At 50.7% G+C, this 16,517-nt stretch overlaps 5 protein-coding genes and 1 non-coding gene across 6 annotated transcripts; 3 read left to right on the forward strand and 3 right to left on the reverse strand.

Annotated features, from left to right (window-relative positions):
* Positions 1–649: 649 nt before the first annotated feature.
* AKAW2_51821S (Zn(II)2Cys6 transcription factor) lies at positions 650–2,751 on the forward strand (the record flags this gene model as incomplete). Its single annotated transcript, XM_041691793.1, has 7 exons — positions 650–783; positions 832–912; positions 964–1,027; positions 1,077–1,429; positions 1,475–1,681; positions 1,728–2,005; positions 2,054–2,751. 7 exons carry the CDS (start codon positions 650–652, stop codon positions 2,749–2,751), a joined length of 1,815 nt encoding a protein of 604 aa, XP_041545242.1.
* Positions 2,752–2,840: 89 nt separating this feature from the next.
* On the reverse strand, positions 2,841–3,929 carry AKAW2_51822A (glycosyltransferase family 32 protein; the record flags this gene model as incomplete). The annotated part of the gene is made up of 1 exon (XM_041691794.1): positions 2,841–3,929. The coding sequence occupies one exon, from the start codon at positions 3,927–3,929 to the stop codon at positions 2,841–2,843; it is 1,089 nt and encodes a 362-aa protein (XP_041545243.1).
* Positions 3,930–4,728: 799 nt separating this feature from the next.
* On the forward strand, positions 4,729–5,816 carry AKAW2_51823S (RTA1 domain-containing protein; the record flags this gene model as incomplete). Its single annotated transcript, XM_041691795.1, has 3 exons — positions 4,729–5,021; positions 5,107–5,522; positions 5,599–5,816. The coding sequence occupies 3 exons, from the start codon at positions 4,729–4,731 to the stop codon at positions 5,814–5,816; spliced, it is 927 nt and encodes a 308-aa protein (XP_041545244.1).
* A 931-nt stretch (positions 5,817–6,747) lies between these two features.
* On the reverse strand, positions 6,748–12,560 carry atg2 (putative autophagy regulatory protein Atg2; the record flags this gene model as incomplete). Its single annotated transcript, XM_041691796.1, has 2 exons — positions 6,748–6,765; positions 6,813–12,560. 2 exons carry the CDS (start codon positions 12,558–12,560, stop codon positions 6,748–6,750), a joined length of 5,766 nt encoding a protein of 1,921 aa, XP_041545245.1.
* A 1,773-nt stretch (positions 12,561–14,333) lies between these two features.
* Positions 14,334–16,057, reverse strand: AKAW2_51825A (putative CECR1 family adenosine deaminase; the record flags this gene model as incomplete). Its single annotated transcript, XM_041691797.1, has 2 exons — positions 14,334–15,874; positions 15,931–16,057. 2 exons carry the CDS (start codon positions 16,055–16,057, stop codon positions 14,334–14,336), a joined length of 1,668 nt encoding a protein of 555 aa, XP_041545246.1.
* Positions 16,058–16,226: 169 nt separating this feature from the next.
* AKAW2_t50024S lies at positions 16,227–16,298 on the forward strand. Its single transcript has one exon. It is a non-coding gene; the product is annotated as a tRNA-Gln (tRNA).
* Positions 16,299–16,517: the final 219 nt, after the last annotated feature.

Raw genomic sequence — 16,517 nt, forward strand, 5'->3', positions numbered from 1 at the left:
GCATATCCATGCGCGATAGCTTCAATCGAATGGAAGCGTCATTCTTCGCTCAGGTTGGCTTCGATGATTGGATGGTGGTTCCCAACACGAGCAACAGCTCAGACAAAGAAGCCAATTCGTACTCAAGGTCTAAATGCGCTGGTGCACTGGCACTGGACCCACTTGGTGAGAGAGTATATCTGCGAGGAACCATGGAAGGAAGCATCACGGATTCGGTACATCCCACGGCCTCGAAGTCTGATCGCGACAACCAGTCGTCTCAGATTGATATACTTGGTAGTTTCTAAACAAAGCTCAGGCAAAGTGCTCGAACTCAATGCAAACCGGTACTTACAGCAGAGAGAGAGGAAGGGAGCTGACGCGCCAAGAGGCAGTGGACGTGACCGGGCGGCATTAGTGTGGCTGGCGGGTACAAACTCCCGCCCCGCATCTGCCAGCTTCGCTTCGCCTCGGTGGACTCGAGCTAATCTGCTTTAATCTCCATGGCTGGGGTCTACATGGTCCCATTCCATCCAGCTCCCCTTGTCATCTCGCTCGGTTTTGCGCACGGAACTCGAATGGATCGCTCGACTCCCTGCAGGCTTTCAAGATCATCGGTTGACCGTCGGATCTATCGAATGCAGCGCTGACGCGGAAATCTCCATCTGTGATGGCTCACTTGATCCAATCTGAGCTTTCCCGTCCCAGGGGCCGGTATTCTAACGGCTCAGTAAGGACATGTCAGAATTGTGCCAGGGCCAAGATACGGTGCATCCGCCACGGGGCTACCGGGAGCTGCGATCGGTGAGCTTGTCTGAGCAGCTGATTGTTTGGTTGGCTTACTAGGTCTAGATGCGAACGCCTAGGGAAAGAGTGTCATTTCCCAGAGTCTCGAAGCACAAATGGAGGGATCAAGAGAGATAGCAAGGACAAGTGAGTTGCGAACCTCGGAACCATGTAGTTCGTCTTCTCATCGCGCGAAAGGAGGATCGATCTACTCGAAGCCAAAGTCGACCAGTTGCTAGCGACGTCGGTATGCCCACTCCCGGTGCGTACAACACTCTCCATTCGCTATGCAGAGACTAACCGTATTCTAGAGAAATAGCAGCACAACCGAGGAAAGTCCTGCAAGCACTGCATCACAATCCAAAGATGCCATTGACAAAGGCTTGCTTACCGTGGGCGCCGCCAATATGCTGCTGAATAAATTCCGCGCGACGCTTATGCCTCATTGTCCATTCGTAGTCATCCCACCACAGACCTCTGCTGAGAGCCTCAGGAGAGACAAGCCGTTTCTTTTCCTTACCATCTTGACGGCTACTCTGTATGACAACATGCCTCTGCAGCGTATGCTCGAAAAAGAGGTGAAGAAGAAGATTAGCGACTGCATGATCTTCGATGGACCAGTCTCATTCGAGGTGCTGCAAGGGCTGCTAGTCCACATTGCATGGTACGCCTGATAGTCTATGTTTGTATGCTGAACTGACAGGTCTAGGTGTCAATATCATTCACGGCCACGCCGGTTCTCGCAATATCTGCATCTTGCGATCAGCATTATCACGGACCTGCAATTGGATCGCGCGCCTGAATATCGGCTCTGGAGGACTCGAGTGAACTTTAATCCGGAAGAACACAAAGAGTCGGTGTCTTGGGGGCATGATGAGAGACGGGCCGTTCTCGGAATTTTCTTTTTTTCATCGAGGTAAGGATAGCTTTTACATGTTAGTACTAGAGTTAACGGCTCGTAGCGTTTCGCAAATCCTACACAAGCAGTGCACCTTTTCGTACATGCCATATTTTGATGAATGCTGCAAGCACTTGGCCACAGATGCCGAGTATGCCTCCGACCAGCACCTACTCCATATAGTGCAGCTTCAACGGCTTTCGGAGAAGATCACTTCTATCTCAGCACAGAACATTCTAGGGACCCACGGTCCTGGCTCAAGCAGTGAGCGTTCTTTTCGTGGGATGAAACTAGAGCTGGAGCAATATCGGGCTAGTCTACCGTGTCCGTTGCATGAGAACAGTAAGTAAGCAGCTTATGGTGGACTTCATCAAGATACTGATGACACAGATATCCTTTTCATGCAATACTATACGGCCGAACTGTATCTTTGCCAGATCAGTTTGTTCGATAATAAGCCCAGTACACAGAGCCCAAGACGTGAAGTTTCATTTCAGATCGAGGCTCTCCGGATGGGTCTCGTTGCGGCCAAAGCTCTACTTGACTACTACGTCTGCCTCCCGTTGCGCAGTGAAATGGCGTTCAACAACGCCATATGGATTCAGATTGGCTTCGCGCTGACTCTTGCCAGCAAACTTGTTGTGGCAGCGTCGGAGCCTTCGATACAGCCTCACACGGCGGAGTTGTGCCGTGCATTAGACATATCCAGCATGCTTAGTCGGTGCATCCTTCGCATGCAGGCACTGGTTACGTCTAGTATGGATGCCTCCGGTGACCGGGATGTGTTCTACCACTATGAACAGCGTCTGAAGCGAGTTCAGTGGTGGTTTGAAAATCGGATGTTACCAAGACAGAAGAGTGATTCCTTTCAGCCTCCAGTACAACCTAGTAACATGAGCCCATCCGGAGCTGAGAACAATCACCTTGAATCCGCGCAGCTGCCACTGGATGGATTAAATGACTATGCAGTGATACCCCGCGAAGTATACGATATGCAATGGCCTGGTTTCTTTCCTGACGCAACAATTGATGAGATCCTCGTTGACTGGATGGAGTACACGAAGGCGTCTGAGCAGCGCTTGCGCTGAGCGATGAATCACTGCCACTTATCTCAGTCAAGACAAAAGTAATCCCATTTAAGCTTTATTCAATACAGTCCAATTTCATCAATAGCTATCTACACCGGAGTATACCCCTGCTTCCTCGGCTCCCTCCTCACCCCAAACACCACCAACCCCATCACCCCAAGCGCAATCCCAGCCGCACACCAACCCACCCAATTCCCAAAGAACCACTCCGACACTGCAACCTCATCACCACGTGGCCTCTCGACAAACCTCATAAAGACTGCCTCTTCAGTCCCCTCATACATATTCCCGGGCACAATGCCTACTCCACCCCCAACAGCAGACAACCACACTCCCAGCACCCGACTCACCAACACCGCCCCCGCACTCACAAAAGCCATAGCATACGCCGGCACAAATCCCCATCGATGCTCATGCACACTCAACGCCACCTTGATCACAAACGGATGGTTCGGCTTACTCGCGATGAACTCATTTCCGACCCCGTACGGCCAGTGCTGAGGCAGCAGCACCTTGCCATCTTGCTCTGTACCCATTAACAAGGAGTCCAACGTCCACTGGCACCCAATCTCAGGGTCCAGGTACACGCCCCCGTAATGCCAGAGGAGGAAGTACCGTAGCACGTCGACGCGCTGCATAGGGAGAAGGTGGTCATTGTATATGGGTGCAAACCAGGGAAAGTATGCCTCGATGAACTGACGAGATGTTGTGTCGGTCCAGATGTATTGCTCGTATGTGGGGTTCTGGACGTGGCAGGAGGTGCTGGCGTTGATGTATTCTTCGGGGATGGACTTGGTGAGGTCACCGCGCCATATGCGGTGGATGATGGGGGGAATGGATGAGGGAGAGGTGATATTAAGAGGTGATGATGGTGGAGGTGCCCAGTGGTATGGTTTTGTGGTGATTTTTGAAGGTGGTGTTTCATATGCGTAAAGGATATCAGAAGAGAGGGTGTGAGCGTGTAATTGAGAGGAGAATTGTATTGTTGAGATGAGCCATGAGAGACCAGTCGAGAGGAGGTAGAAGCTGAGACAGCAGATAAAGGGACCCTGGCGGGCCTTGGTGACTATGATTTGGAGTCTGGGTGCTAGGGAAATGTGTGGAAGAGAAGCGTGGCAGCGTGCAGCTTGGTGCAGGATATGATTGCGAATGGTCTTGAGTGTTGAGCGGGGAGTCATTGTGCAGATGATGCGAGGTGAAGAGAGATTTCACCATACACTCGTGACTTGAACAAGAGTAGAAGATTGTGAGAAATTGGTCAGCATCATCTAGACATATCTAAACCCATATCCTAATCCTCTGATCCTGATGATCATCAATGACCAAAGGATCAAATGAGCCCGCAACGGCTGTCCCTAATCACAGTTTCAAGACAGCCTCATCCTATATCTAGTTCAACCCTAACAGAAATAGCAGCCCCACGAGAAGTGGATATACATTCTCCGTATCCATCCCATCTCACTATAAAAGTCCGTATCCGTATCCGTATCCGTCCGTGTCCGTGTCCATGTCCGCCCAACCCTATTCCTATATGAATTAACTACAATATGAATCCCTCTCTTGGCAACGAGGCGGTGCTCAACTGAAGCTCATCCATCGTGGCTATTACTTTTCCTCTTCGCCAGTGATATTCCCTCTCGGTTCATTCCGAGGTGCTCCAAGATGGGAATTTTGTTGAGTTGTTGCTTACCAGTGACTATGACACTTAAACTAATCTGATCTGAGGCACATGGCTTGGTGAAAGGATTGGGGGTATACTGGGGGCCTTAATTAGGCTTCGCTTATTCCAATGAGGCTAATCAAGAGGGTTAATGAAGGATGGGATATTTTTGGATCGTCCTTAGTATAAAGGTTGCTGTATATGAGAAAGATGGGAGCCAGCTGTATACCATATATTTACTCCATCTTCATCTTCAATTGACTCATTCATCCACACCCATAACTCACTATACTACACACGATATACTATACATCAACATGACCAACACGACGACGAACAGCACAACATCCCTCTCCCCCTCCGACTACTGCACCCTCACCACCTGCCCTCTCTCCTCCGCCTACATCAACTACATCCCCTCCCTCGCCGGCAACATCATCTACGCCGCCATCTTCACCACCCTCCTCATCGCCCAACTCATCCTCGGAATCCGCTACCGCACCTGGGGCTACCTCACCGGTCTCTCCGGCGGTCTTCTCCTAGAGATAATCGGCTATGTAGGGCGTATTCAAATGCACTATAACCCGTTCAGATTCACTCCTTACCTTGAGTACACACCCTTCCTATTCTCTTTTCTCACATCCGCCACCCCAACGCCTACCTACTAACAAGAACCCTAACCTTGAACTCTATAGATACCTGATATGTTTAACCATTGCACCAGCCCTCCTCTCCGCTTCCATCTACATCTGCCTCACGCGAATCATAACCCTCTACTGCGGCGCCACCAAAAACTATGGCCTCTCCCTCCTCCAACCAAAAACCTACACCTACCTCTTCATCACCTGCGACCTCATCTCCCTAACCCTCCAAGCCGCCGGCGGCGCAATCACCTCCACCGCGGACGCAGACCAAGCGGATCTCGCCCAGACAGGGGTGAATATCATGATTGCGGGGTTAGCTAGTCAGGTTGTGTCCCTGGTGTTGTTTATGGGTCTGTGTGGCGAGTTTGCCTACCGCGTGTGGAAGAAGAAGAATTTCTATAGACTTAATGGGGATGCTAGGATGAGGGATATTAGAGGGAATAGGTTGTGGAGGGGTTTCTTGGGTGGTATGTTTATTCCATCCTGTTTCTTTTACCTTCTTAGGGTTATGTATGACTAATGGAATCATGAATCATGGGACAGGTCTATCCCTCGCAACAATAACCATCTTCATCCGCTCCGTATTCAGAGTCGCCGAGTTGAAAGGCGGATTCCATAGTAAACTTGCCAACGACGAGGTGGAGTTCATGGTGTTGGAGGGCGCGATGATTGTCTTGGCTACGTCGGCTATGACGGTGATGCATCCGGGGTTTTGCTTTGGTGGGTTGTGGACGCAGACGGCGAAGTGGTGTCGAGGGTGAATCAGGAGGGTGGGTGTTGTTGATTTGGGCGTTTTTGGACTGTCAGGAGGGGGAGGTTTATACTACTCCATCATCTGTTTGATGTCAATTTCTTTTTTTTTTTTTTTTTTTTTTTTTTTTTTTTTTGGTTGGTTGGTTTGGGTACTTATGTCTTCATGTGAGTTTGTGGTCAGAGTTTTGTTGTCGATTGCTTGGATCAGATGGGTTGTTTTGTGGTTTGTTTTGTTATAGATTGCATTGACTCATATAATTTAGTTTCTCCATAATGGTATCTACTTTGAGGCTGAATTATCTTCATATCGGGTGTAGAGGGTCCATCGGATGGTTCTCCACAATTAGTGGAAGAACTGCAAGTATAGTACCTAATGAGTTACGCTCGTGTCATCATGGATGATTAACCATTTTCTAGTACTATCTTAGCATACTCTTCGAACCTAGTCATACCTTCCTATTCAGGTATGCAGGTAGGTCAGCAAACAAGCAACTAGATCCCAGTTGTGGCTGAGTAGGTATTCATTCTGCTGCACACTACTTACTGTTGATAGCATTGAACGTCTACAGCTAAACAAACTCTACACTCCGTACAATCTCGGATCAAATATACACTGCATAATCTAGCATTCATATTTCACATCCAGTCTACCTGCCTCAATAACTAATACCAATCTTAATCATAAACATCCCCAAAATATCAATATAAATCCAACACCAATCATGCTTAAAAAGCCATCATTGTATCAAAAAAACTCAAGGGGTAGTAGTGCTAAGCAAAGAATCATCCGTCATAGTCATCATTAAATCAGTCGCAGGTAACCGGACCTGCCCGCAGGTGAATGTGTGACCTGCTCCGGTAGATGTCCCAATCAATTATGCACCAAACCATCCCAGAAGAACTCGCGGAAGCACTGCCAATGATGCAGCGACGAAGCCGTTAATGGCGTTTATATTTCTGCAACCATGTTAGTATACGGTCAGCTACTGATGGCATTGACTTACATCTTCCATCTTTCGCCGGTTACTAGGATCCAGTGTGTTCCCAGCCCCCAGCAGCGTCTGCCCCACGGCCTTGGATACACCAATGGCAGGCCGAAGAACCACAGTCGGAGCACGCTTCCAGACAGCTTTTGCGGCGGCCTTGGCGCTTCCGCTCTCCATGACTTCGCCAGGCACTGCAACTATGGCATCCCGTGTCAAAAGCAGATCGCGCTCCAGCCCCCGGAATGCGCCGCGAAGACCTTGGACCACCCCTACGGGTTGATCGGCGTACAGGGAGATCTTCTTCGCCTCTTCATCGTCAGCGTACTCGTCTTCTGCGCCAGCTCCCGATGCATTAGGGGTAGTGAGAATATCTTCGGCGCCTTGAAGGACCGTCTGTGTTCCGATAGCAAGCTTGGCACCCAGCTTGACGAGCTCGTTCGAAGTGGTCTTCGCGAAGGATAATGCGCCTTTTTGGATGCTTCGTACAAGGCGACCGTCTTTGCGGTACTCGCGCACAGGAACCGCCACGAGATCCTTCACCCCTCCGCCCACGTTAACGAGAGACCGAATCGGAGCAAGTCCGGCCAGCACGCCAGGCAGCTGGTTCCTCTTGATATCTGGCATCCAGATGTCGTTGAGCGTTTGTCCAAGCTTGTCAAAGCCCGACACCCCGTAGATAATGACATGTCGCATGGTCATGTCAGCTGCATCCAGTATGAAGAAATTCATGAACTCGGTTGTCCGGCCAGATCTGAGTCCCGCGTAGTCGACTCGCTTAGGCTTGAAATCAAGTCTGACAGGAACGGCATTCACCTCGACTCTTTGTAAAAATGGGACATCGCTCGGAGCTGTTGGAGTCGGCGCTGAATCATCACGGAACTCGAAGAAGCGGCAAATAAAATCCAAAGCGTCTTGATCAACATGTAACCGCAGAGGGAGTATTGTCGCCTTCAGCACGATTTCGGTTGCAGCGAGCTGAGGTACCGGTCTCACAGTCAAGATCTCCAGGTGAATCATGCTTGTCCCACTCTCCTTCTCGCCCGCTTCGTGCATATATGTTGCGAATTTCTTCCACGTAGAAGTAGGCACATGATCAAACACCTCCAGGTCTTTGATGCGAACATCTAATGAGCTCTGCGTTTCCCCGGAGTCGGGTGGGAATACGACCAGGTCCGCACATATTCCCTTGAGTTCGAATGTCATCTTATGGTACTTGCTTCGAGACAAGCGCAGCTTCTTTCCACGGACCGAGGGCGACTGGCTTTGCCGGACCGTGGCCCCTGTGACAGTCGTCGTAGTCGCGTAGCTTCCCGTTTCACTCGCGAGGTCGTCGATGTTGCGATTGATGTCATTGCGGATGTCGCGGGGATCCTTATTAGCAGGGACACCGATATAGATCGAGTTGAACAAGCAGTCACCGATCACAGACTCTTCTTCCTCGTCAAAGCTGGGAGATGCTCGGCTGCCAGCACGCGCACGTCGTTCAATGGCTTTCCGCTCCACGTCCTTCACAGCCTTCGATATAGTATCCCTAGTCCGCTGCCAGTCGTATCCATCGAATAAGTTCCAGATCACGTGTGCATCGCGGACTCTGATCCTCAGCGGGCTCTTCTGAAGCTTGGAGTCGTCCGAGAGTCCGTAAGTGTTCTGAGTAGAATCCCAGCGGTGCGCTGTACCGCCAACAGCAGACTTTTGGGCAAAGTGATCCTCTCGGAAGTCCAGCTCGGAAATACTCGATGACACATAGTACTGCGAGTGAAAGCTATCTAGGAGTTCGTTCGAACCCGCCATCATACCCTCTGTCAAAGATCCATGTTCGGGGACCGCGCTGACATGTTTAAAGTCACTGACATAGTCACGCTCATCTTCCAGGTGTCCCTCCTGATCCTGATCAGCAGGCTCCGTCGTTTCGGGTGGCTCCGGCATGTCTGTAAAGAAAGCATCTCCGGTAAAAGAAGATAGCATATCCTGGATGGGTAGTACTTCCGTACGGTACTTCGCAGCTGCGCTTGGGGGAGTAGGAGGCTGGAGCCCATTAACTATGCTTATGAGAGTCTGTGTTGAGTCGGCACAAGTCTCCAGGATCAGCAAATCATCCCTCAGCTCCACATCGAGAGACTTTGCCCCATCATCACTCAGCTTCATTATCTTGACCGTAGCTGTGGCTGAAGAAATCGTGCAAACCGTCACAAAGCCATGGTCAATAAAAGACTGCACCTGATTGCTGTGCGGAGGAGCTGAGCTTCGCCTTTGGACATTGTCCGCATATCCCACATTTGCCACATCATCTATGATCATGAGAGACGCTTTCCGGAGCTCTAGTGTGGCATCAGAAGACACGGGATCATGTATCGCACCAGAAAACTTGGCGTTGGTGAGAACTACGAGACCTTTGGCACCAGTGCCGCGTGGGTTGAGACCAAGCACGCAGTCTCGAAGGTCAATGGTCAACTTGATAGGCTTTGAAGGGGTGTCAGAACGGCCCTCTTTCTCCGGTTGGACGTTCTGATGTGGAGGCTGCAATTCTGCGAGGTTGGCCAAGGAGCTTGCCATGTTGGCAGCCACATCCCCAGTAGTCATATCCTCACTGAGTCCGAGGAAGGCGATGATAGATGGGAGTGTATATTCTGCGCGGAAGTTGTGCAACTTCACTTTGACCGTGGGGTCCATCTCATCAGCAATATAGCGAGCCATCAAGACCGGGAGTGGACTCTGGCTTAAGCTGGGTTTGTGACCAATTGCTGATGCTTCTCCGACAAGCTCTTCGTCCCTATTCCTAGCAACAGTTATGGAGCCCAGCTGCGCAGCAATGAGTGAGGGCAGGCTTATAAAGGCTAGCTCGGTATTCCGAAGAACGGCGCTCATTTCCCCCACCTGCCCACCTATATGTACCTGAACCTCAAGTTCACGCATCAGTGCAAGGGTCAGCACACCAGGCCTGTCATCCTCTGGTAGGTACTTTGTGACATTCGACAGTCGGCTCAGTTCATCTGCCAGCTGGGAGATGGAGTCGAGGTCAGTAGTGCGAGAAACAGCAACCCGTGCTCCACAGACCGTAACGCAGAGTACAGAACCCTGCCTCCGCTGGCGGAAGAGCGTATCTAACATGATATCATCATCTTCGTCGTACTTGTCCTTAGACGGAGTGATTAAGCCAAGTAGCCGGTCCAAGTCTTCTTCCTTCGGAGAAAAGCGGTACTCAACCCTGATATCGGTCAGGTTAATCTTGGCTGGAGCGTCCCGAGAATCGTCCAGAGGCAAGGGGCCGGTGAATTTGGCCTTGTCTATCTGCACCGCTACGCCACTAGACCTGCTAACGATCTTGGCAGCGGTTGTCCTCAGCCTGACATAGTGGGTCTCTCCGACCACATCTGCTGCAAGCCCTCCGATCCTGACATTTACCTTCAAGGGCGCCGAGCCTGTTCGTTCACTCGCTGCCGGTGGAGGGAATTCTTCGAAGTGCACACCACGAGGACGCTTCGGGGCCTCCTTCTTCGGCCCCTTGGGAGATGAAGCCGATGAGATCGAGTTGCCAAGTTCCAATATTGTGCTCAGCCCGCCAAACCAACCTATGGCCTCTTCCAGTCGCTGGATATTCAAATTTAGCTGTAAAGGAAGTGTCATGAGGTTTACAGTGGTGGAATCAGGCGATTTTGTGATAGAGAGATCGATATCCCCTTGCTCGGCTGACAAGACATCTCTCACGGAATCGCGCATCTTGAAATTTTCGCTGAACGATATTAAGTGTTCAGAGGCGAACCCGAGACTAAAGCCTTTGATATTCAGATGGAGCTTTGTAATGTCTTTGTCAATCGAAAGCTGAGCTTCAAGGCCTGACAGACATGTCTGCAATAAGATATCGTTATGTAGCAGACCGAAGAATGGCGAGCTGTCTATTTCGGCAGGGTATGAATATCCTGGAACATGCTCGACAAATTTGATGGCAAGATTGCGAAGAGCCAACTTGATAGCCTGTCGCTTCTGCTCTGGCGGCTGACTTATGTCCTGGCTGACCTCGCTGTCATTGCTGAAAGCATTAAGAATCTTATGTGCAACCTTGAGCACGAGCCAGCCGATGGCGATGTCGAATTGGAGTTCCGCGGAGAATATCTCAACCTCCAAGTCGTTCGGGCTCCGCTTAGACTGTGTCTGCCCATCATGCTGCGAAGGCCGAGAAGCTTTTTCGGCGCCCTCGTGCCCGTATGAGGCCGGTCTAATCGTATCACTGCGAGTTCGTGTAGAAGCCTTCCTGCCAGGAGGCACAAAGTAGTCTTCAGTTGCTGAATCACGCAAGCATGCCGTCGTCTCCTCCAGGCCGCTAGTTTCTTCTGCAGTGTAGGACGCAGATGGGGTGTCATCTGCGCCGTCACCATCTTCATCCACGGAAGGTATGGAAATGACGACCTTGTTGATGCTAAAGAACCGTCTTGCGACGTCAGAAAACTTGTTCAGGCCTGATAAATCCTGAGAACGTTCTTTGTCGGTGGGCTCATGTTGTGCCTCTGGAGAATCATCTATAAGGCACTCCTGCGATATATGCAATCCTGCTTGCGGTGTTAGTTTAGGGGTGGCAGCAGTCTCATCATCATCATGGCCCTGGTCCATATGATGTACATCGGGCCCGCTTCCATGGTGCACATGAGCATGTGAGTCCCTAACTACCGTGGATTCCGGGGAATCCCAGGCACCGGGAATATTTGGCATGAAGCTTCTTGACATAGAATCATGACTTATGGCACTCATGTACATACTCTGTGCCTCCTCGTTAGAAAAGAGCCTTGACTCGGAAAGCTCGTCCTGGTTGAAAGATCCAGATGTTGAGCTTGAACTACTTGCTTCTGAAGGAGGTACAGAGGTAACAGGCGATGTTTGGTCATCGGCATACGGCTGGGGATCTTGCGTAACCTCTGGCCCCACTGCGAGCAAGGCTGGTCGAGTAGGAACATCAACCGCTTCAGGATGTTGTAGGTGATCCTGTGCGAGGCTAGCGACAGCTGGTACCTGTGACCTAGGCGCAAGGATCATAGCATTCTGTGTATCACTGTAGTGTGATGCTGATCCGGCGGCGTGCAACTCTGGTGTCCGAAGGCGCGGGGTATCTTCATTGCCCAAAATGTGGTGACCGACTTCCGGTGAAAACTGATCTGTGCCATCGAGCTCATCATCATGAAGATGCGAATCGATCACAGAATCAAGATACGCAGGATTGTCCAGTATCTCATCGTCAACCGGTAGGTTCTGCGACTCTCCCATGTAACCATAACTCCTGGTTTCCTCCTCCGTGTCGGCGTCAGAAAATCTGCCGTCGTAGGTGCACACAGATCCTTCCATCTCGGGCGCATGTTCGGGCGCATATTGTTCTATTATCTTTGATTCTGATAGTCCACGAGATGGCTCAAACAGTATCGACCTTGTCAAGTCCAGTGCGGTGTCCTCTTCAGACGCGTGCTCCGATGGCGGGGACGAAACATGGCTTGGGGGAGGGCTCGGCTTTGGCTGCAAAGGACTCTCTGGAGACGTGATCTCTGGAGATATCGGGACAGTGAACCTTGAGTAATTAGAGAAAACGACAGGCTCCGACACCAAGGCGACGTTGATGTCGGACAACGAGATCAACCGTCGCTGGTTCCGTGAGGAAGTCTCATCCTCGCTCGATGGCGAAGACACAGCATCCACTTTGACTTGTCCAACAGTCAGTAACCCCGTGACCAAGTCAGGCTTATCTTCCGGTTGCCTCTTTAGTGGTGCATCCTGTTTCGTCTCCATATCGACTCGGATGGAGATGTCATCCACCTGGACCTGCAGACGGTCTGCGACACCTTTGAGGAACGCAGCGACGAAACTCGGCAACGAGACGCCCTCATTGCCGTAGCCAAGCTCCTCTTCATCATCACTGCCTGATGTGGGTGTACGGTGAAGGACCTGAGATTGAGATGATATGGCAGCCTTCAGTTCTTCCTTTTCCTCCTTTGGTTCAGCCTGGAGGAACGATTGAGCGAGGTCGGTCGGATTAGGGATGATCGGATCGGGGGCAGGGTCATGGCCAGAGCCAGACCCCGTTGATCTGTCGCCTTGTCCAGCATGGCGAGAGTCGTCGGAAAGTAGTCTCAGATGGACGTCGATGCCGCTGGCCTGGCAGATGATGCCGCTGCTGTAGATATCCGCGGGGACGGTGATCTTCAGGAAACGAACCCGGGCGCTGACGAGCTCACTTGAAGGGGGAAGGTGAAGAAGCGTAGCTAATTTCTATTTCAATATAAAGTTTTCTCATTAGCACATGCCGGATGTCCGAGAACCCAGCGGGGAACAGCAGCGGATTGAGAGCCAGGGAAGCTAGCTAAGCTCATCGGGGGCACGATTAGTGCACTTACATCCAGCCTCAACCCAATATCTCGTAGTTCCACGGTACTTCGTTGTCCCCAGCGGATACCCAGGCTGTCCAGGTCAAGGGCCTCTGTATCGACAAGGCCGAGACGAGATAACGCATATCGGAGCAATCGCTTTTGGAAGAACGACGGCAAGAAGTAGGCCATTTTGTGGGGGGGCAAAGGAGCCGGCGGGGGCTCATTTGAAGATGGCAACTGTCATCTGAGCAAAAACATAATAAGGCAACAAGGATAAGAAAGAGACGATCGGGGAGTTGAGAGATGCCTTGCTCCTGGGACAGACACCAGCACAACAAGTGTGTCGGGGGAACAAATGCGGAGGGTTTGCTGAAGTGCCGGAGGGAAGGATGACGTTCGGGGATGTAGGCACTAGTGGAGGAGAGATAGCGAAGATCAACCGCAATAGTCAGGCGGAGCTTGGGCCGGGCCTCCCCAAATCACACCATGACAACTCACACTTACGTCGAACTTATCGCCTCATGGAGGGTTTTGAATTGTCAACCAGAGGATGAGCACTCGGCTCCGGGAAAATGTCCAGAACAGCTGGCTGAAGTGCAAATGCCGGGCAAGCAACTGCCAGCTGAACCATGGCAAATGAGCGATTCGTTCGGTGTCTGATGGACTCCTCGACACTGTTTATTTAGCCTCGGCCTAACGGTGATGAAACGGAAAATAATAACTCAATATTTACCACGAGAGTAGAAAGAAAAAGTAAATAATAGTCAAGTCATAATCGATGAAGAAGAAATAATATCAACGATCCTGCTGCAGAATCTCTCCTTTGTCCCCCTTATCGCACTGGCTCGTTGAGTAGTCCATCATCCGCTCTTCTGGAGTTTGACCTCCACTCAATGAATCATGCAGTAAGCAGCAGCCGACATGATTTTGCTCACCAGGACGCTGATCATATTCTAGTCTAGTCTACATTCAAGTCCACTCTACCTGCGACCGGTCAAACTAACGACTGCTGTGATGAGGCGATGTTCTCCTGAAAAGCTGCAAGCGTTGTTGCTTTGCATAACAAGCACGTTCTGCTTATTCATCTCCGCATACCGCTATACCATTACTAAGCGTACCCCTTCATTATGAAGATTTAATGCAACTTTGGGGCATGGCTGTTGACGGATACACTATGGGTGGAATGTGGAATAATTCAGTCTTGCTCTTCACCTTCCGCCTCCGCAAATTCCTCTGTAACCCACTGGCAAAATCTCTCAAACTCTGCATACCATTCCTGCAAACGGCTAGCCTTCGTCCCCTCCCCCAAGATCCCTTCCCGAAGATCGGACTGCCACTCCGCCGATGGCTGGTCTTGGTAGCAGCTCCACCGGATGGAGTTCTCCACCATCATTGCAAGGCCCGTAAGACCCATGCTGTCAATCCCTTGAACTGCTTGCCAGAACTGTCGGGTCAGGTCGTTTGGTTCGCCGAGCAGGCCCGGAGCGTTAATACCAAGAGATACAGGAACACCACGGGCTAATAAGACAGGTAGAGGATGCGTTTGAATACTGTCGGTGAGTCCAAGGATCTCATCTGAGAGCGGGCTGCACTCAATCAGGATTTTTTTCTCCTTGATCAGCTCGATCAGTAATGGATGTTGGCTGAGCGAGAGCCCTTGGCATATCCTCCGCGCGCCCAACAGAATAGCATCGAACAAACCTTGATCTCCCCCATTTCTCAGGGATTCGCCAGCGTGGAAGCAGAAAGAGATATCCAAGCCCTCTGCAGAACACTCTTTGCGAAACCAGAATAGTATGGGAACCAGATCAGTGAGCGGGTGCTGATCATCCTTATCCACTATCATATCAAATCCGCAAATCGTATCGGGATAATCATACTTTGCCAGAATGCAATCTTTCATGTTCTCGACAATGTCTCGCTTCGACAATGAGCGGGGACAGGCCCATATAATCCGCGCTCCGTAAAACCCTTGCCCTTCCTGCGTCCCTTGGAAACGTGCAAGCTCTTCCTGAAACACGTGGCACCAATCGCTATGGCCTTCTTCGGGAATATCCTTCCCTTCCTTGCGATATGGGAATGTAAAAGTCGTTCTGAACTCCACGTATTTGATCCCATCGCTCCAAAGTCGAGCAAATACATGTCGCAAGCATGCCCGCAGGATAGGCTCATAGCTGAGCAGAGAACTCACGATCGGCATCGCACGGCTATGATAATTCGCACGCCCCGCTTGAGGGATACATCGGCTTCGCAGCCAGTCACGAAACCCATTCTCTCCCCCATACGGGAAAGAAGAGGCTGCCTTTTTCAGTGGGATAGGACTTGAGGGCTCGTACGCAGACGACCACACAGTAGGTCTGACTTCCAAGTCTTTTGACGCCGCCAACGAGTATTGGAAGGCGAATAGCTTCTCTTCCAAGTCATCCTCAGATAGCAAAGGCTGCGTCGCAAAGACACACAATCCCGGGGTAGTGAACGCCACATCGATTAAAAAGTCCGCATTGATCATGGCATGTAACGGAGCATGCAACAAAGATCCTTTAGGCATCGCCTTGATGATTCTCCACAGCTTTGTCTGCTGCACCCTATCCCAATCCAGGGACTTGGCCTCGGGAAAGCGAGCATCATCTAAACCTGACAGAGAAGAAAGCTGATGTAGCTCCCGGTCGCGGATTCTGGCGACAATATTGCAAGCTCTAGCAGCTGTAGGCGGTAAAGCCTTGGTCAGATTGCTATCTAGTATCGTTGATTAGCCAAGTCCAAGTAGATATGTTGAACATGATACTACCCACCATGCCGCTGCTTTTGTTCTTCCAGAATAAGCGAACTCCGACCCCGCAGATATTGCTGGATAAATGGATCTTCAACTTGGGGGATGCCTTCCTCAATTTGCCACTCTTCATTCGACTGCGGCTCCATGTTGTGCAGGTTATGCATATTGTAGCGTGTGAAACAGATTTGCGGGGTAGAGTCGATTCAGGTACCTCGAGTTGGCGAAAACAATGAGGTCATATCACGACCTTGTTTCTTGATTCTCTGAATTTCTTGGCTTGTAAGACTAGAAAGTAACCCGTCTATCACAACAACAGGTTGTGTAGTGTAATGGTTATCACTCTGGATTCTGATTCCAGCAATCCCGGTTCGATCCCGGGCACGACCTTTTTTGTCTTCTTCTTCCCTGCACCCAAGCAGTCTGTCGCGTCGTTATGATCCAGTCAAGTCAAAAATGTTCGGCTGTAATTGGTGTTCAATTGAAAGGGACATGTCGATGCGGTCGGTGATGTTAGTCTAACGGTTGCGTCCACTGCACCGACCGGTCGATCTTTTTGGAGTCTCTGCCTTGTGTATCGCACACAACTGATCATATATCGGCTTCTCC

Source organism: Aspergillus luchuensis, chromosome 5 (genome assembly GCF_016861625.1).
Source record: "Aspergillus luchuensis IFO 4308 DNA, chromosome 5, nearly complete sequence".
Taxonomy (NCBI): domain Eukaryota; kingdom Fungi; phylum Ascomycota; class Eurotiomycetes; order Eurotiales; family Aspergillaceae; genus Aspergillus; species Aspergillus luchuensis.